This window comes from Diadema setosum, chromosome 8, assembly GCF_964275005.1.
Source record: "Diadema setosum chromosome 8, eeDiaSeto1, whole genome shotgun sequence".
In the NCBI taxonomy this organism is placed as follows: Eukaryota; Metazoa; Echinodermata; class Echinoidea; order Diadematoida; family Diadematidae; genus Diadema; species Diadema setosum.
The window spans coordinates 25,090,527-25,107,228 of record NC_092692.1 but is presented as its reverse complement, the minus strand read 5'-3'; the positions used below and the strand labels follow the sequence as shown (position 1 = coordinate 25,107,228).

The 16,702-nt window shown below is 41.6% G+C and overlaps 1 protein-coding gene across 1 annotated transcript in view; it reads left to right on the top strand.

Annotated features, from left to right (window-relative positions):
• Positions 1 to 12,697, top strand: part of LOC140231517 (uncharacterized) — a 120,413-nt gene extending 107,716 nt beyond the window's left edge. The window contains exons 56-59 of the mRNA XM_072311652.1: positions 243 to 432; positions 6,791 to 7,062; positions 7,387 to 7,541; positions 12,252 to 12,697. Of these exons, the coding sequence (XP_072167753.1) occupies positions 243 to 432; positions 6,791 to 7,062; positions 7,387 to 7,541; positions 12,252 to 12,413 (779 nt within the window). The 3' untranslated portion in view covers positions 12,414 to 12,697. The remainder of the gene's footprint in view (positions 1 to 242; positions 433 to 6,790; positions 7,063 to 7,386; positions 7,542 to 12,251) is intronic.
• The last annotated feature ends 4,005 nt before the right edge of the window (positions 12,698 to 16,702 follow it).

Below are 16,702 nucleotides of genomic sequence, written 5' to 3'. Positions count from 1 at the left end.
GCAGGGAAAATAGCTTGGATATCAATCATGAGCCAGGATAAACGAGTGGATGATGACAATAGGTACATTGTATGTCATTGTGTTCATATTTGGCCACAATCATTATAGCTACTGACTGTATTATAGATAGTTCAAGGATCATTACATGGAATGTTTGAATTACATATTTGAATTCATTATTAAATTAGCTACCTTTGGGGATATATGATCAGTATAATTTCCCATCCTTTCTTCAACCGCAGTTACCTGGGAAGGATGTGGACGACGCCCAGCCCATGAAGTCCATCGCGTAACCCATGGTGAAGACGTGACGAGCCTTGGGGACTACCCCTGGCAGATTGTGTTGTATGTCGAATACCAAGGTCAACAGACCTTTGTCTGCGGGGGCGCCGTTATATCTCCGGAATGGATATTAACGGCAGCACATTGTGTGTAAGTTTCTTTCTGTCATTCGTATTTCTTTCTGTCATCCGTATTTCTTAACCAGACACAGACACACAGTCATAGACACACATACAGACAGTGTACATTTGAAATGGGCAAGGACATAAGCAAGAAAGCCATCGCTGAAACTCGCCTATCATAAACGGCGAATGCTACCAAATGCATATTATGAGCACAATATGGTTCCATTGTAGGATTTTCTGGGATTTTCGTCATGGTAAATTGAGGGAATGCGACAAATTCCTTTGAGGTAAATCAGACTATTCGTCAAATAGTTATGAGTCATGAAGTTTTGGTGCTTCCATCGCTGTCTGAGAAGACTATCCACATTATGAAGTCACACATGGAAAAATAATAAAAGACAGAAAATTTCAAATACTAAAACTTTTCTAGCATACTGAAAGAGCACTTGGCTCATCTCTTTTAGATAGCATGGGGAATATTATAACTTTTTAAAACTACTTCTGAATTCAAAGTGGTTCGTACTACGATACAAAATGGCAATGTTATTAAGTCATCTCGATTCATCCTTGTACCATTATAGCATGAAAGTGACACGCAAAAATACAGTTAAACAATACCAAAATTACAAAACATAAATTAGGTCAAACTCTACCTGAATTCAATTCAATTCAATTCAATTCAATTCATTTATTTTTCATTCTTCTTTTTCCAACAAAACATAACACATAATAAATTTGGAATTACATCATAAACGTAAACATTCGACTTTGCAAAAGATAAATGATACAGATAAACGAAAGAACACATACTGGAAAAAAGTACAAAAAGTACACCTGAATAATCAGCAGTCTCTCTCAAAATAAACACAAAGGTCGAAATTTACAGTAGTGTTGGGCTATGTTCAAAGTACGAGAAATATGATGGGGACTACATAACAGCAGTCTTGTTTAGTTGTAGATCCCAGGTTAATCAGATATTACAGGACATGTGGAATATGCTATATTATTATTGCTAGAGTTTTTGTGAATCATGTCCCGGCTGGGGTGGAGATCCCTCAAACTGCTGGAGAACAGAACAACTGAAGGGCTAGGCGGGCTGATTCTTGGTGACTGTCTAGTGCTCAATGGGAATCAATGGAGTGGGGCCCCTTAGGCGGTTGGCTGGCATACTTGTCACCTTCCGGCAGCTCCTGCATCCTGTCTCGCCTCCAGTCGTCTCGACTTCGTCTTGCCACTGGACCCGGTGTCTCAGGACGAGAGAGTGAGGCTGATCCTGCGCAAGTCTCCTTCACTTTAATCAAAGTTTAGCGCAAGTCATGACATCGCCAACTTGGCAACCTTCAAGTCCTACAGGGGAGCGGTAAAGCAGCAGGTGCGAATACACTGGGAGCTGTAGTCGTAAACCTACACACAGGCGGCTCAGGACATGTGGTCGCTCTTCACTGGACCGAGGCAGCAGTGGAGTTCGGCAGCCTTCTGAGCGTCCGAGCAGCCCTCTTGAGGATCGCTCTGCTCGCCTCCTCAGCAAGAGGACGGGGCTAAAAAAGGTGCCCTAAACATAGCCTGCCTCATCTTACCCTGGCCAGCATACCGCGGCTGGCGGGGATTCCCCTCTAGCGGTCGAAACACAAGGAAAATGAAAACAAAAGCGCTCACCCTAGCATCATGGATTGTGAGAACTCTACTTGATGACACGAAAGCAAACAGGCCAGAGAGACGCACTGCGCTGGTCGCCAGAGAACTGGCTCGCTACAATGTTGACATAGCTGCTCTTAGCGAAACACGGTTAGCAGAGAGAGGTCAACTAACTGAAATTGGTGGTGGCTACACATCTTCTGGAGTGGACGTAGCAGTAAAGAGAGAAGAGAGGCTGGTGTTGGATTTGCTGTCAAATCCATCCACGTGCAGAAACTTGCAAGCATCCCTGTGGGACTCAACGACCGTCTGATGTCAATGCATCTCCCACTTTGGAAAGAAGACAAGTGCAACCATCATTCGTGCCTATGCTCCGACCATGACAAACCCTGATGAGGTCAAGGACAAATTTTATGAGGAACTTGATTCTCTCATCGCTTCTTCAAAGTCTGAGAAGCTCATCATCCTTGGTGATTTCAATGCTCGAGTAAGGGCCGACTATCATGCCTGGCACAATCTAGTAGGAAAACATGGCATTGGAAACTGTAACAGTAACGGGCACCTCCTCCTCAGATTTTGCTCCTCTCATAACCTAGTAATCACCAACACCATGTTTCGACTACCGACTCGGAACAAGACCTCATGGATGCACCCTCGTTCGAAGCATTGGCATCTTATTGACTATGTGATCGTCAGGGCGAGGGACAGGCAGGACGTGAGAGTGACTAAGGCCATGTGTGGTGCTGACTGCTGGACGGATCATCGCCTGATCATTTCAAAGATGAAACTCCTAATCCAGCCCAAGAGAAGGCCACAGGGCCAGAAAGTAAAAAAGAGACTGAATGCCAACAATCTCAAAGACCCCAAGAAGCTGCAAGACTTCCAAGAACACATGCATAACCACCTAGCATCGAGGATCAGTGGGCATCCTTTAGGGATGCTGTTCACTCTGTCGCCCTTGAATGCCTTGGTCCAGCCATAAGGTACCATCAAGACTGGTTTGATGAAAACGACACAAAAATTCAGGAGCTCTTAGATACTAAACACAACCTCTACGTCTACATCAGAATGATCCCTCCAGCATGGCAAAGAAAGCTGCATTCACCAAGGCCCGCAGCAAGGTCCAAGCAAAACTACGCCACAGAAAGACTCCTGGCTTAGTGCCAAGGCCGATGAGATCCAAAGCTTTGCCGACAGAAACATGAAGAACTTCTATGATGCCCTGCAAGCAGTCTATGGGCCAAAACCGACCGGATCATCCCCAATTCTCAGTGCTGATGGTTATACGCTGCTCACAGAGAAGAAGCTGATTCTGGAAAGATGGGCTGAACACTTCAACAGCTTACTAAATCGACCAGCCCAGATCAACAATGAAGCCATCAATCGCCTCCCCCAGGTGCCCATAAATCGCAAGCTTGATGTGCCCCCTTCAAAGAAGGAAATCGACACAGCCATCACACGCCTGTCTAGTGGGAAAGCCCCAGGCTCTGATTCCATCCCTGCTGAAGTGTACAAAACGGGTGGCCCAATCACCCTCATTAAGCTCACCAAGCTGTACCAGTCCATGTGGAGCAAAGAACAGTTACCACAAGAATTCAGAGATGCTACACTTGTTCACATCCACAAACGGAAAGGAAATCGCCAGGCTTGTGACAACCATCGAGGCATCTCCCTCCTGTCTATAGCAGGCAAGATCCTGGCCCGAGTCCTCAATCGCTTACTGGAACATCTGGAGCAGGGTCATCTCCCTGAAAGTCAATGCGGCTTCCGTGGAGGTCGAGGGACCACTGACATGATATTTGCTTCCCGCCAGCTTCAGGAGAAGTGCATTGAGCAGCATCGTGACCTATACACAACCTTTGTCGATCTGACCAAGGCCTTCGACACGGTTAGTCGTGAGGGACTCTGGAAAATTATGGGAAAGTTTGGCTGCCCACGGAAGTTCATCACAATTGTCCGCCAGTTTCACGATGGGATGACTGCCAAAGTTCTTGATAACGGTGAACCCTCCAATGCCTTTCCAGTGACAAATGGAGTCAAGCAGGGTTGTGTCCTGGCCCCGACACTATTCAGCATGACGTTCTCGGCAATGCTCTCAGACGCCTTCAAAGACTGCGAACCTGGCATCAACATTAGGTACAGGTCGGATGGAAACCCTTTAATCTTACGCACTTGAAGGCCATCACGAAGGTGAAGGAGACCGTCATCAGAGACTTCTTGTTTGCTGACGACTGCGCACTCAATGCCAATGGTGAGGACGAGATGCAGATGCAGATGGACAGATTCTCCTCACCCTGTGACAACTTCGGCCTTACCATCAGCACCAAGAAGACTGAGGTGATTTCCAACCCGCTCCAGGGAACCAGCACCACAAACCACAAATCCAGGTGAACGGACAGACTCTCCAGGCAGCAAAGACCTTCACCTATCTGGGCAGCACCCTCTCCAACTGTGTCACAATTGATGCTGAGCTCAACAACAGGATCTCTAAAGCCAGCAGTGCTTTTGGGAGAGTCAGAAAAAAATGTTTGGGAGAGGAGAGGGATCAGCCTTTCAACAAAGCTGAAAGTCTACTGTGCAGTTGTTCTCACCACGTTTCTCTATGGCTGCGAAATTTGGACTTTGTACCGGAGACATGAGAGGCAAATCAACCACTTCCATATGCGATGCCTCCGCAACCTCCTTCGCATCCGCTGGGAGGATAAAGTTCCGGACACAGAGGTAATGAAGCGGGCAGGCATCCCTAGCATCATTACCAAAATCCGCAAGGCCCAGGTGAGATGGGCAGGCCACGTCACCCGCATGTCTGACGACCGCATCCCGAAAAGCTTGTCTATGGAGAACTCGCTGATGGGAATAAGCGTAAGGTGGGAGGACAAAAGAAGCGCTTCAAAGACAACCTGAAGTTCTACCTAAAAGACTTCTCCATCAACACCGAGTCCTGGGAGACACTTGCCGCAGATCGCCCTTCCTGGCGCCACGCTATTGCTGTAGGGGCCCGTCAAGCAGGCAGAGCACAAACGCCAAATGCGAAAAGCTAGAGCAGCCAACCCCAACAGTGTAGCCCCTACCCACTTCTGCCCTACCTGTGGGAGAGGCTTTCTTGCCCAGATTGGCCTCATCAGCCACCTCCGAACCCATCGAGCCAATTGATGTCATTGGTCATCCTCGAGAACGACGGCCGAACACACACACACACTATATTATTATTGAAGGAAAACAAAATAAGAAAAAAACCTTATGTAAATACATGTATTGTCATAAATGTACACACTAGTAGTTATATTCATGTATGATGTACTGCATGCATGGTTTTTTTAATGTGTATGTACACAGGTTGACCAGATTAATGGAGAACATTCTATCTGGTATAGATATAATACATACAGGCTGACCAGATCAGTGGAGAATTTTCTAGGTGGTATACAATGTAACTACAGTATATGCACTATAGCTCACTCAAACTAGAATGATTTCTCACCCAACCTAGAATGTTCTAGAAAGTGATTACATATTTGGCTGAGTGAGGCACTGTCCCTGTAGCCCAATGTGATTGGAAGTTATTTTGGCAATGATGTTATGCACATAGTTAGGCAGTGGGTCATCCAGGATTCCTGAAACAGTCTTGGACTTGCTAGAATATTCAAGTGTGTAGCCCCAGGTTGGAGAAAATTACAGAATGTACTAGAAAGGGGTGAATGGATATAAAAGCAGGAGAAATTCTGCAGTAGGCAGAGTACCTAACACCACTGCTCTGAGAGTTACGTCACTTCTGGCTCTGAAGCGACTTGTTATAGTCAGTCCTGTGTTACCTGCTGACCTGTTATGTTTGTGGAGATAAGGCCTGGGAGACATTTTGCCTGCAGAGAATTAATTTGCCTACACTGGAGATAGACTCCATGTCTATGTCAATGGACATTGCTATGGCAAAGCTGTGACGGGCTGGATTCCTAGCTGGATATTATTGGCTGAATCATCATTCAACGCATCGACTGGACGTGGTCGTCATAGCGTTGGATTCTGCACATTTCGCTGTGGACATTATACCGTGGATCTATAACGAGGACTATCGTATCCAGCGCCTCTGGATTTACGTTGGAGGAATCATTCATCGGTGCATCAAGGATAATTCATCTGTGCATCGAACATCATAGTTGGGCATCACCAGGGGACTATAATCAATGAACCTCGTTATTAAGATTTGGCTGTAATGCGTGTAAGTGATTCCATTACCGATTTATGATTGTTTCTATTGATCACTATTGTACTGATGTGAAAACCGATTACGAGTCTGTACCCACAATATCACTGTTAATAAACCGCCTGAACATTAGTTGATTGTTTCTTTTGTGCGATCTTTCTCAGAGTGATTTTGGTCGGAACAGTATTACTAAAAAAAGCACAGAGAAGGCATGATATTATGATGCAACAATATTAGTAGCATATCCATCTAACAAGTAAAGACATTGAAGGAAACAACGACAAAAGTGATAATAATTAAAATGGGTGTGGAAGCAGATTTTTATCGTGTCAGAATTGTACGTTTGCATTACACTCAAGCTTCCTAAGTCTAATGTCGTTCAAGGACGTCTCTTCTGATAGCCATGGCTTCTGTTGAAAGGTACTTTGAGGATTATATGAAGGATTGACCATTATTTTATCAATACAGGCATGACAAATGTATAGCAGTTTCAGACACTTTTTCTAAGTTTTGAAAGGGTTAAACTATTTGCAATTGTCGCATACAGAGAATTTCCAGACGTGGACTTTGCCATCAAGGCGGGCACACTTTTTTATGCAGCCGACTCCCCGGGACAGACACGTCGTGTGACGGGCGTCTTCATGCATCCTGGGTACGACACCAATCTGCTGCTCAACGATATCGCCGTCCTAAAGCTTGAATCACCTCTTGCATTCAACGATGACGTCCAGCCCGTCTGCCTGCCGACAGTCAACGACTCTGTGAAAGTCGGGTCCTATATCACTATGACTGGATGGGGAAGTTTGATCAGACGTAATAGTACGTGGCAATTTTTCAAAGACATTATTTACAACTTGGGCTCTCATTCAGCACTGTAAAATTCCTACCATGCGATTATGATATGATTCATTCAGTCGAATCCTGAAAAGATAAGAGATATATATGCATATCAACATTTGTCCTTGGTACTGAATAATGGTTCATGAAAGATGGCCAGGTGTTGATGTATTCAAAGGAATTCATGAGAAGAATGCTAAAACCCGTGTCTGTATATATTTGGCAATGATTATGAAATAGAGAAAGGCTGTGAGATATGACTTCAATGCGACCTCCTGTTGTGTCCTGTGTATTTTTGTCATGCAGGTGCCGCGCCCCTCTTCCTCCAAGAAACCCGCATGCCTGTGATCCCAAATGACGTATGCTCCAAGTATTCTCCTTTCAGTTACGTCGACTCTGTAGAAATACCTTCTACAATGTTTTGTTCTATGTACCATAATGGTTACCAAGGCGTTTGCACGGTGAGTTTTAAGTTTAAGTTTAAGACTATGACTCTTACAACTTAACTTGTCAAACAAAGTAGGCCTTAATAAAATCTTTTGTTTGGAATCGCTGCTTGCTACACAGTGCACAGACAGAAACGAGACGACATCTGCCCTCCCTACCCCTGAGGTTTCGTGCAATAATTCTGCAACGCGAGAAGGCCTCGTCACGAGGCTTCTTTACTTTCTTCGTTCATGTCTGGCGCAACTTTTGAGGCCAAATTTGCAAGTTAGGGTTAAGTGCGTCCATTTCCCCACATGTCTTTCATCAGGTTGCGGGAGAAGCACCAATCTGTAAAAAGTGGTACTAGTCGTAGTAATGTTCTGCCATGCTTCATTATGTGCTCGACGGGCATAGTTTGCGCTTGCCTTTTGCAATTAATGTTCAAATCTTGATCATCGTTCAAAATCCTTTGTTTTGGTGTTCACTGCACTTATTACACTTGCAGTATAATTAGCAGAATATATCATTAATTGAAGCAGCTTTCAGTTTGTTTATTTGTTTGTTCCTGCATCTTGTGCTGTCTGGATATAGCATTAAGGCAAGGTCTGTGAACCCCAAGGGACGAATCAGTATTCACCGCACCGGTTGAACCTTGATATCATGGGTTTTCCCGCCCATTTTCATCAGATTCGCATTCGAATTAATGAAAAGCCTTCAAATTCAAGCAATCTCAGTCACTGGTCTACTCTCACGATTCATTTTAATTCTTTGCGCATTCAATTTCGTTTCACATTATTCTTTTTACAGCCTATTTCATTCAGTTTATAGAGAAAGTCGTTCAATTTAACGACTCAAGTTGGCAGAAAAGACAGTCAATTTCGTCCCAATTATTACCAATTATAATTTCATTTACATGAACACAACTTTGTACTTTAAACGAAGATTCCATCTGGATAAAAAGAATCAAACCCACACTCAGTAGGGATTCCGAATACAACTTATTACCATTCTTCGTTGTAATGATCAAGAAACAAGCAGGCAGTGTTAAAGAAACGGTGCAATCACCTTGCCTGAAGAAGTCCAGAGGAGTGGACGAAAGCTAGCCAACAAATCACTAAAGGCTGGTAGAAGCTTGAATTTCCTATTGTAGTTTCTATGCGCATTTCTATTGATCCTTTCTTTTTCACTGTGATATATTTGTCTAATATACTAATATCGTTTTTATTTCAAGGTTTTAATCAGTTAATTTTGATTGTATTCTATATGTATGTATTTTTCTCCTGTCGACCTTTCTTCCACTTTCAATTTAACCCCTAACAGAAGGGATGTAACTGGTCATATCTCAGAATTTCTCGTATGCCCACATCCTTATTTACATTTTTATTCCATTCCTACTTCCCCATGTCCACATCATAGTTGCAATAATCAGCTCAGCTGTAGACCTGTTTTACGCCACAGAGTCGCCAAGTATATTGTTTCGCTGATTGTCAAATGCTTCATCCAGCAATTCTCTCCTTATTCGTGATATTCATATACTGCTCATACTCTGCTTACATACATATGAGTAACCGAATGAACCAAACATCAACGAAAAAAAAAAATGTTCATATTGCCTTGTCGTGAATTTGAATTCTTCAACGTGCTTTACGGCGCGCGGTGCTGATGCATTACACGTGTGTTTTGAACTCCCTTTTCACACGTTTATCTGAGAAGACCATGAAATCGCGTGCTGATGAAAATCAAATTAAATAAAATACTGTAGTTACTTTTTTAATGTCGATCTCGGTGATAATTTAAATTCACTCGAACTTGAATAATAGCATCGTTTAATCGAATGCGAATCTGATGAAATTGGGCGGGAACCTGTATTAAAATACCACGTCACGAGTGGTCAGTGTACGGAATTTCATTTTGGTAGGTTTGATTATCGAATTAAAGAATGGTCTGTCAAGATAAAGTAAATAATAGAAATCTTGTCCAGTATGGAAGTCAGATGCATTAAAAAAAAAGTATGCACGCACGCAGGCATAATACCTACCAATACTTCAGTGCTAAAGGCCGTGTCACACCAGCCTTGCGTGCGACTTGCAAAGAACAATTTTGACTACCCGGAGGTCCCCGTAGATGATCCGCACATGACAGTACCTAGCATGTATCTCAAAAGTAGTCGCCAGGAGGTGCGCACGCATATTATTTTACCCGCAACCGTGTCACATCTTTCCGGGCAAGCTACTCGGGCTTGTTAGGGTGGGATTTCACGGAGCACGCGAACGATTTGCGAAGGACGCGAATGACAAAATCCAACATTCGGAAAAGTTTTTCTCCGAATGTTTTCCGACAATGAAGCCGAAAACTATTCTTGCGCAATTTGTGCGAAGTTCCCACGACGCATGTGCGATTGTCGTGTGTATCATTGCTAAAGTACAGCATGTTACGTACACGAAGAACACGCGACGGAAATGCGAACAACGAAACATTTTCAATAATCATGGGAGAAAATGTAGCAAGGAGAGGTGGAAGCAAGAAAAAATCAACTCAAAAAGCTTTCTTGAGTTGATTTTTTTTTCTTTCCTGTATTTTTCCTTTCTTTTTCTCTCATTTCTCTATCGTGTGTTTGCCTACATTTTTTCCCCCTAGGACGTATCTCCACCAGTAAAGCATTTGTTCCTTTTTTTTTGCAGTTCCTCCAACACATAATCTCTATAGTTCAAATGAAATTTACATACTTAAGATTGATTTTAAGTGTATTCTGCGATTTTTTTTTTGTATATCAAATATTCTTTCTCTTTGCTAGTCTTTAATTTCTTTCGTTACTATAGTTGTTAATATTCAATTGTTTGATGTTTAGATGTATACTGCGATTTTTATTTGTAGAAAACGTACAGGGCATACATCCCCCAAACGTGCGCTAAACGTTCGCGAGAATGTCTCAAAAGGTACGCGAACAGTTCGCAATTACGTCGTAAAATGATCGGAAAAACTTCGCAGATTTCGCGTAACATACGCGAGACATTCTCCGAAGTTTCGGAGTCTGCATGTTTGGGGTTTCACGAACATTTTGCGAACATCGCGCGTGTCTTGCGAAGGTCTTGCGCATATGACGAAGCTTTAAAGACACTTTCGAGAACAATTCACGAGCAAATCCCGACTAAGTGTGCGGAAAAGGTTCGCAAAAAATTTCAAACTTTTTTGAAATTCTCGCCGAAGTAAAAACGACATTCGCGAACAATTGACGCTTCCGAACCCTCACGTTTGTTTGGCGATCTTTTGCAGACTAAAATGCGAATGCTGGATTTTGCCATTCGCGTCATTCGCAAATCGTTCGCGTGCTCCGTGAAATCCCACCCTTACGTGTAGGGATTTTCTAGCATACCGGACATTCCTGAGGGCGGAAAAGGATTTGTGCGAGTCAGCGCATGTGTCTTACTTGCTGGACGCCTTATACTTGCGAGTATACTGTGTGACCTTTGTACCAGTCGCGTGGGGGCTGACAACTCAGTGAAGGAATTCCTCTGATGGAATGGCTGAAATCTCACAGAATTTCATTATCTTGGCTGCATACGGGACTGCGAAGTACCTGCGTGGGAATTGCCTGGGAAGTACTGCCGCTAAGGGTCTCCTACTGGCGTTCTGCGTGGACCTCTACGGGCATTCCCGCGACTCACCCGGAAAAAGTTTTGGTCATGCTCAAAACTTGGCTGCGGTTAAATCGGACTTGCGTGAGCACCTCCGGGCAACTACGCGCCGACTGTCAGGTGCGGACCAACTGCGGAGAGCTCCTGGGAGTAAATTTGTTTCCCCGCAAGTCAAGCCGCAGAAGTTCCCCCGTACGGTATGACAAGGCATGAATGAAAATTGCAAACATTCTTGTTCGCCCGCTGAAAATCTTCTACGTGCTGGAAACTACCTCCTCGCCACAAGCCCGCGTAGCTTGCCCGGAATGGTGTGACAAGGCCTTAACAATTCAAAGCGGATGAGAATCTTTTGTACTTCGCCTTTTACAGGAAAATGACAACGTTAGTTTATTTCCTCCGCCAAGGGAGGAGGTTATGTTTTCGTTACCGTTGGTTTGTGTGTTCGTTCGTTAGTTAGTTAGTTAGATAGTTTGTCCGTGTGCAAAATAACTCAAAAAGTAGTTAACGGATTGGGATGAAACTTGCAGGAAAGGTTGAGAATGACACAAGTAACAAACGATTAACATTTGGTAGTGATCTGGGCCCTGTTGCATAAAACCCTTACCGCTGGACTTACCGCTCCTTTCTAGCGGTAAGTCTTCAAATTAGCTGTAAATTTTATAATCCTTGATGCTGATTGGCTGTGACGCCTAATTTTGACGGTAGTTACCATTGAAATTCAGTGGTAAGTTTTATGCAACGAGCCTCTGATAATTTTTGGGGAATTTATGAAGGATTTTTGATATTTAGGCAGGTAGGGTCAATGAACTTGGGAGTCCAGGCTGCGCGTATTTGAGGTTTGCATGCGCGCACTAAAGTGCGTGCTCTAGTTTCTGCTAAGGCGAGGCGCGCCGTGCAGCTGAGGGTTCATGACGTAACAAAGGCTTCTATATTGAGAAATCGGGCGATTTTTCAGTGGGTGGAAATAACTGATCTCTATGGAAGAGCAAGATCACTGTGGACAGTAGCTCCTTGGCGGATGTCTGCGCTCTCAGAGTGCTTTTCTAGTTTTGTGTATGTAATATATTGCGTCAACTGATTTGTAAAGAACTTCCTATGCATATCTTTCAGGGTGATAGCGGTGGCTCCGTAGTGCAGGAGACAAACGGACAGTGGACTGTGTATGGCGTCAACAGCTGGGTAGAAGCATGTGGCGAGAGCTACACCCCAAACGGTTACACGCGTGTGACAAGCTACCTAGATTTCATCACGTACATCATTGAGACAAATTGATAGAAAGTGAAATCTTTTCTTACTGCAAGCATCGCGCACATGCAGTTGATTGTGAGTCAATCGACCATGATCCAATTCAAATCATAGCATTAACGATATTCTCCCCTATACCCATGCTCTAAAAGGTAAATGGAACTAGTATTTGGCACCAAGTTATGTTTCTTATTTTACACATAAACTTTAAGCGTAATTACTTCACCAATGTCATTCAATCATTATGAATTTCGTTAGATGCAACTATCTAACACTTAAAGTATATTTCAAACTTAATGATTGTTATTTCTATACTACCTGATCTCCCATGATCTAATTCTTACTGTTTCGAGCTTGCAGTCTACTTTAAAGATGATACAAAAAAAAAAGAAAATACGCGTTGATTAAATCACATCGCTAGCATTTATCTATCGTAATATGCTCAATATGTTATCGTACGTGAAAGGGTGTTTTAAACGTATCTATTCGCAGGTACACAATGAAACCTGTACCCCTTTTCAGGTTAGCATGCCTCATAGAAATAAACTGGGACTGTAGAGAAGTGCTCTTTATTCCATCCAGTGTCCCAATTTAATAGGAATATCAAACCCGATTCCCTCAGTAGTACTTGCATAACTATCCAATTATGCAACCTAATCAAATCTCGAGATTTAAGAATACACAATACGGTTGCATATTTTGCCGTGCTCTAGGCGTAGTATGATATTTTGTTATGTGAACATCTTAAAGACATAGAAATATAATGTTTTCAGGTCTTTTGATGTAAATATCAAACCTAACATATCAAGGTCCTATATTGAAATACTCTCGAACACAACACCAAAAACTCATATTTTAAAGCAGTTCATGAAAAAAAAAGAGTATATGTCATCGAAATGTTGTTAAATAACGTAAATTCGAATGACACGACTTTCTATAATCATGAACAAACTTTGTGATTTTTTTATTCAAGAATTATGGGCGTGTCAGCTGCAATTTATATATTTTCAATGAGAAACGGGATATTTGTGGTGCTGCATGTTTGGTTGACTAAAATGATTCACCCAGTGTGTTATTACATTGACAGTGTATTTTGGAGGTCAACATTTATTTTTCAATGAATGTAATTACGGGGAAGCCCCCCCCCCCAAAAAAAAAAAAGAAATAATAATAATAATAAATAAATAACAATAATAATAAATAAATAAATAAATAGATAAATAATAATAATAAATTTCTGACTTCATTTGTTAAATTCTACAACGTCAACAGTGGTCAACAAGAAATAAGTATTGATATCTGTCACACATTTGTCTTTCCATTAATGAGTACAAACTATAAAGATGAACTTGCCTCTCAAAACAATGAATGTGCTATAAATTCGAGCCACTTTTGATCTTCATCTTTTTACATTTGGGGAATGTTGTAGATGTCTATTTTAAATACATTGTGAGTAAGATATACAAACGACGTCTGGGTTCACCGTCTTAATAAATTGCTACTTTAGAATAGCTTTGCATGCAAAAAATAAAATGCCCTTCTGTGTTTAATACTTTGATTTCGCCTTGCGGCTTCTCCGGATCTCGATGCAGATGTGTGCTGTAGGTTTGTTTTGTGTGTTTTTTGTGTCCTGCCGGCATCTGATCCATTATTATCATTATTATGGTTGTTATTATTATTATCATTACTATTATTATCACTATTATCATTATTATTTGTTCAGCATTTGCAAGACAATACAAGTGTAACAGATAAACAAACAAAACAAATAAAATACAAGGATAAAATATGTCAGGCTTTCCCTGGTGAGCTGACAAACATGAATTCGTGTCATTGACGTCACGGAGGCCACAGAGATATGCAGTCATTTGATAGTATTTTACATGCAAACTTCAAAATACAAACTTATATTCCTTTAGTACATGGTTTAAGTCAACAACTGTAGCAGTTTCATTAAACATACGGAGGTGGACCTGATTCATTGGCTTAAAGTTTTGATTTTTCGTAACTACACAATAAGAAAAAAAAATGGTTCACTTTTGCACCTTTTAAAGGTGGAAAGTGATGTCACACTGGTGGCTCCCTATGGGTGTTATTTCGCATTTCAAAAGTTGCACCATGTGCAATGGTATAATTTTGCACCTTAGCGGTGCACCCTTGCACCTCCAGAGAGGGTGCAAAGTTCCACCCTTTATTGAGGGTGCGAAGTTGTTCCCTTGGGTGCATCGTTCCACCCACACTAAGTGGTGCTAAGTTGCACCTTTTCTTGAGGGTGCATCTTTCCACCCACACTAATACCCCTTTCATAAACTCATCCTCCTATTATCCGCATAAGAATAATGCGGACAATTCAATAAAAAATGCGTTCACAAACTCTGAAAATAATCCGCATTATTTTTACGAGCGCCCGTCCAGAAAAAGGCGGATAATCGTCATGGTGACTGCACACCCCCCTTCTGCGGGAAAGACAGGTGACGTTTGACCGCACCCCGGCAATTATCCGCATTATTTGGGTTTGCGTTCATAAACTCAAAATCTCGTCCCGACGCTGCTATTATGCGGATAATAGAAGGGTCGAAATAATGCGCATTATTCTTTCCCCTCTCCGATTTTACGACCAAATGTTGCGGATATTATCCGCATTATTGAGTTTATGAAAGGGGTATGAGTGGTGCTGAGTTGCACCTTTCTTGAGGGTGCGATCTTTCACCCTTTAGTTTTCCGGCGCAACTTTGCACCCTTTCTTGCCTTTACTTTTGGTGCAACTCTTCACCCTTTCGTGAGGGTACAAAGAAGCACCCAAAGTTCCAAGATTGTACCCTCCCTTGAGGGTGCAATTTTGTGCCTTATATATAGGTATAATGTTGCACCTATGTGGTGCTTATTTGATCCATGACTGCTGCAAAATTGCTTCTTTAAAGGAGCCAGTCAGTGTCACTGCCTACTCCTTTAGAGGCGCAATATTGCCCAGTAGTGCACTTGAGATTACTGGGCGATATTGCGCCTCCAAAGGAGTAGGCAGTGACACTGACTGGCTTCTTTAAAGAAGCAATTTTGCAGCAGTCATGGATCAAATAAGCACCACATAGGTGCATCTTTATACCTATAAGGTATATATACTTAGCATCACATAATGGGTACAATTTAGTTATTAACTACTTTAAACCTTGAATAGTGCGAACTGATGTAAGCCTATTTGCTCAGTATATCAAACTTATGTTGTTGTTGCACTCTGCAAAGTGAATAGGATTAGTGTAATTTGGATCCTGTGAATCATGAAATGTGTGTGTGTGTGTGTGTGGAATTTGTGAGTTTTGAAAATGTTAATGTAGAAGTTAACTCAGTTGTGTTTGAATAATAATACTGAAACCAAACATTTTACCCAAGTACCTTTCCAATGAGGTGAGCACTATCACTATCTATCAAACAAACCCTCTAGGCAAGAGTACACATCTGCATGAAGGAAGAGGTAAAAATATGATATGCAATTGTCTGGATACGTTTTATTCAAAACGTTCTTGAATGCGTACTTATTCACAGTCATAATCTATAAGAATAAGATATGCTTCTTATCAGTACACAAAGCCTCAAAAAAAAAGAGCATGCTACTTACATTTATAAAGTATTTTTTTGTCCTCAATTTGAGGGACTTTATTTAAATCAATTATTCAGAATCATGCATAAGTCAATACGAGCATAAAACAATTGTAGTCATAGTTCAATTTACATCAAATGAAAATTCTGTATGTAACGAATTTTATCATCGTTTTCTCGAATACTTCTTTTTTAGAAATGTCATTACAGTATAACAGAAACTCATATTTGAATTCTCTTACAATAAAGGATGCTGTAAATCGCTGGTTTCTGTATTCTTCCATGAGATATACCTTATAAATTGCATATTCCATAAAATTAATTATTGCGTTGATAAAGAAATAATCCTCACAAAGTTTAGACCCGATTACTATGATTTTCTCATCTATGATATTTTTTTCTTGAACATTCAAAAATAAGGTCACTGGTCCTTGCCCAGATGTTTCTTATTCTCGGACAATATAACAAATTATGCATTAACGATTCATTTTCATTACAGAATTTGCACTGTGCATTTGTGGTAATTTTCCATTTCAATAGAATTATCCTTAAAAGGTACAATATTGTTTATCACTTTGAAATTAAACTGTTTTATCTTGTTGAGTTCACTTTCAACAGTTTAAAGGCAAATACTGACTTCCAATCAAATGTATAAGGTAGGTCGAGTTTACGTTGCCAAATGATGATCATATTTGGTTCTGAAACCTTCTTTTCTTTTAAAC